The sequence below is a fragment of the Triticum aestivum genome, chromosome 7A (assembly GCF_018294505.1).
Source record: "Triticum aestivum cultivar Chinese Spring chromosome 7A, IWGSC CS RefSeq v2.1, whole genome shotgun sequence".
Taxonomy (NCBI): domain Eukaryota; kingdom Viridiplantae; phylum Streptophyta; class Magnoliopsida; order Poales; family Poaceae; genus Triticum; species Triticum aestivum.
This window is the reverse complement of record NC_057812.1, coordinates 737,844,040-737,846,305: the sequence shown is the minus strand read 5'-3', so window position 1 is coordinate 737,846,305 and position 2,266 is coordinate 737,844,040. Positions and strand designations below refer to the sequence as shown.

The 2,266-nt window shown below is 35.0% G+C and overlaps 1 protein-coding gene across 1 annotated transcript in view; it reads left to right on the top strand.

Moving 5' to 3' along the window:
• The window catches only part of LOC123147270 (transcription factor NAI1-like), a 6,629-nt gene extending 5,492 nt beyond the window's left edge, over window positions 1-1,137 (top strand). The window contains exon 3 of the mRNA XM_044566508.1: window positions 886-1,137. Within this exon, the coding sequence (XP_044422443.1) occupies window positions 886-957 (72 nt within the window). The 3' untranslated portion in view covers window positions 958-1,137. The remainder of the gene's footprint in view (window positions 1-885) is intronic.
• Window positions 1,138-2,266: the final 1,129 nt, after the last annotated feature.

Below are 2,266 nucleotides of genomic sequence, written 5' to 3'. Positions count from 1 at the left end.
GGGATAGCAAGGCGGTTCAGCCAGCCGGAAGGCGGCTCGATGAAGAACATGGTCAGATCATGGGGTGAAATATGAGACAATTTTCTTCAGGAGGGAGGTAAAAGAAGGAGATCTAACTATTCCTTTTTCATCCAATGGCTAGAAGTAAATTGACTGACCCTTAAAAAATGTAGTCGACTTGGCTCTAGCCATTCCCAATATATGAAGTGTTTATCAAGCAATTAGTTCAAATGTTAACGTGTATTTTGATGCTAGATAGATCATAAGGGATTAGGTAGATTCTGTCTGGACGTATAACAAAAGTTTATGAAATCTAGTATGTTCCCTCGTGGGTCATGAGTAGATAATGAATTAATCCAAAAGCAATGAAAAAAATAATTCATAAACATCTAAATATTTTCCATTTGGAGAAGGTTATCTTTTTGTATTTTTACTAACAATTGCTACAAAGCATTGTCCTTTATTAGATATTTTTAGTCTCACACTCCCTGCACGGTTACCGTTTATTTCCCAATAAACATATTTAACATTGTAGCATTCACAAAAGATAATTGGGTGATGACACAGTTGCTTAGTTAGTATATATGAAACCTCATCTCGCTATTAGGAAAAGATAATTGTTTCATCACCTTTAACTAATTTCAGGAGTGTAAAAACTCTCATCATAAGACTCAATGCATCATGTGGTGAATTATTTATTTCAACAATGCAAATTGTACTCAATTGTGAGGGGATGCTTGTGGGACATGCATGTACTATACAAACACATTTAAGTTTTTGTATGAGATTTAGATATGAGCGGAAAATATACATGAACTAACTTTAGTATTTCATCGGTGTGCATTGCTTACACTACTTTGGTGCAACCTATTTATTTAATTTCAGTTGGAAGAGGGGTTCAACTCAACAGTGGAGGAGATGGTCAGAAGGCTCAACTCGGTGCTAGATCAACATTAGGGTATCCACAACCTGTGCCATACACCATGGTCAAATTGGTATTTGATGTTTTCGCATCGATGCTCACCATCATGGGCCCATCTCCAAATACAACAAAGTGGCAACCGAAGTAGCTAGGTGCTCCAATGCATGTTTGCTTAGTGGAAAGATGGGTTAAGTTTAGCAATAAATACATCATTATTATGCCTGCTCAGAATCTAAACATGAGTGATGTTGCTTCTATGACGAAAATTACATTGGGAATGGAAGGTAGTTGTATTTGATTTTGCCAATAGTTAGCTTTTTCCATTAAGACATATTACTAATAGAACACGCCACTGCCCGCAGTTAAATAACCTCAAGCATATAGTTTCTGGGCTAATCACTATGAGCTTGTCATTGATGTAAGGGTATCATTGCACATGGAATGGTAATCATTGGGGTGTAATGCTCATTATACATGCTCCTTTTGAACACATGTTTGTAATGTAGCCCTCAGTACACACAACTATACTGCATCGGTTGTGTGTGATGTGGACCTAATCGCAGATGCTTATTTGGAACGATAGTGTTGGCTTGTTTTCTAGTGTATTGCCACAACAAGCGATATACCAAAGATCATCCAAATTACATAGCAAGCATAAATATCTTAAGATATCAATCATATAGATTCACAAGGACATCGATACAAATTTCATCTGGACATAAGATAATCTATTTTTCTAAGGAATAATAGTTGTAGTGTACAACAAAAAAGAAAGAAATACAAGTAATAAAATAATTAAAGAAAAAACCCTTTGCTTTCTTGGTTACTTTTTCTTTCACCAATAATAGATTCATACAGTCGGTCTCACGTCTTCATTCCAATTGTAGGAAACAGTGATCATCTCACCCATGTCTACTCAAAATATCTATACTGATTGACTTTCCTTTTTTTTCTATTTGCTCGAGATAGATCTTTAATTATTATTATTTTCTAAATTTTAAGCATAAAAATGCATTGTAATGATAATCCAAATAACACCATATTAGAGACCATGCATGTTCATATGTGACAGTATGACATTAAACACAATTCAAATGTGTGCCATGGAATAAGAAAACACAATTCAAATGCCGACAAATAATGGAACGAGATAATTGGTAGGTAAGAGAAATAATCAAGTCCATGGCAACTAAAGGTATTGAAGTACAAATTCATCAATCAGTTTCTATATGGTTCTAAATCAGTACTGGGATTAACCTAGGCAACCCAATTGGTCATTATTCGTACTTCGTACTTAACTAGTTGATTGGTAAAGTGAAGTTATGTGAGTTGATGCATGGTTGA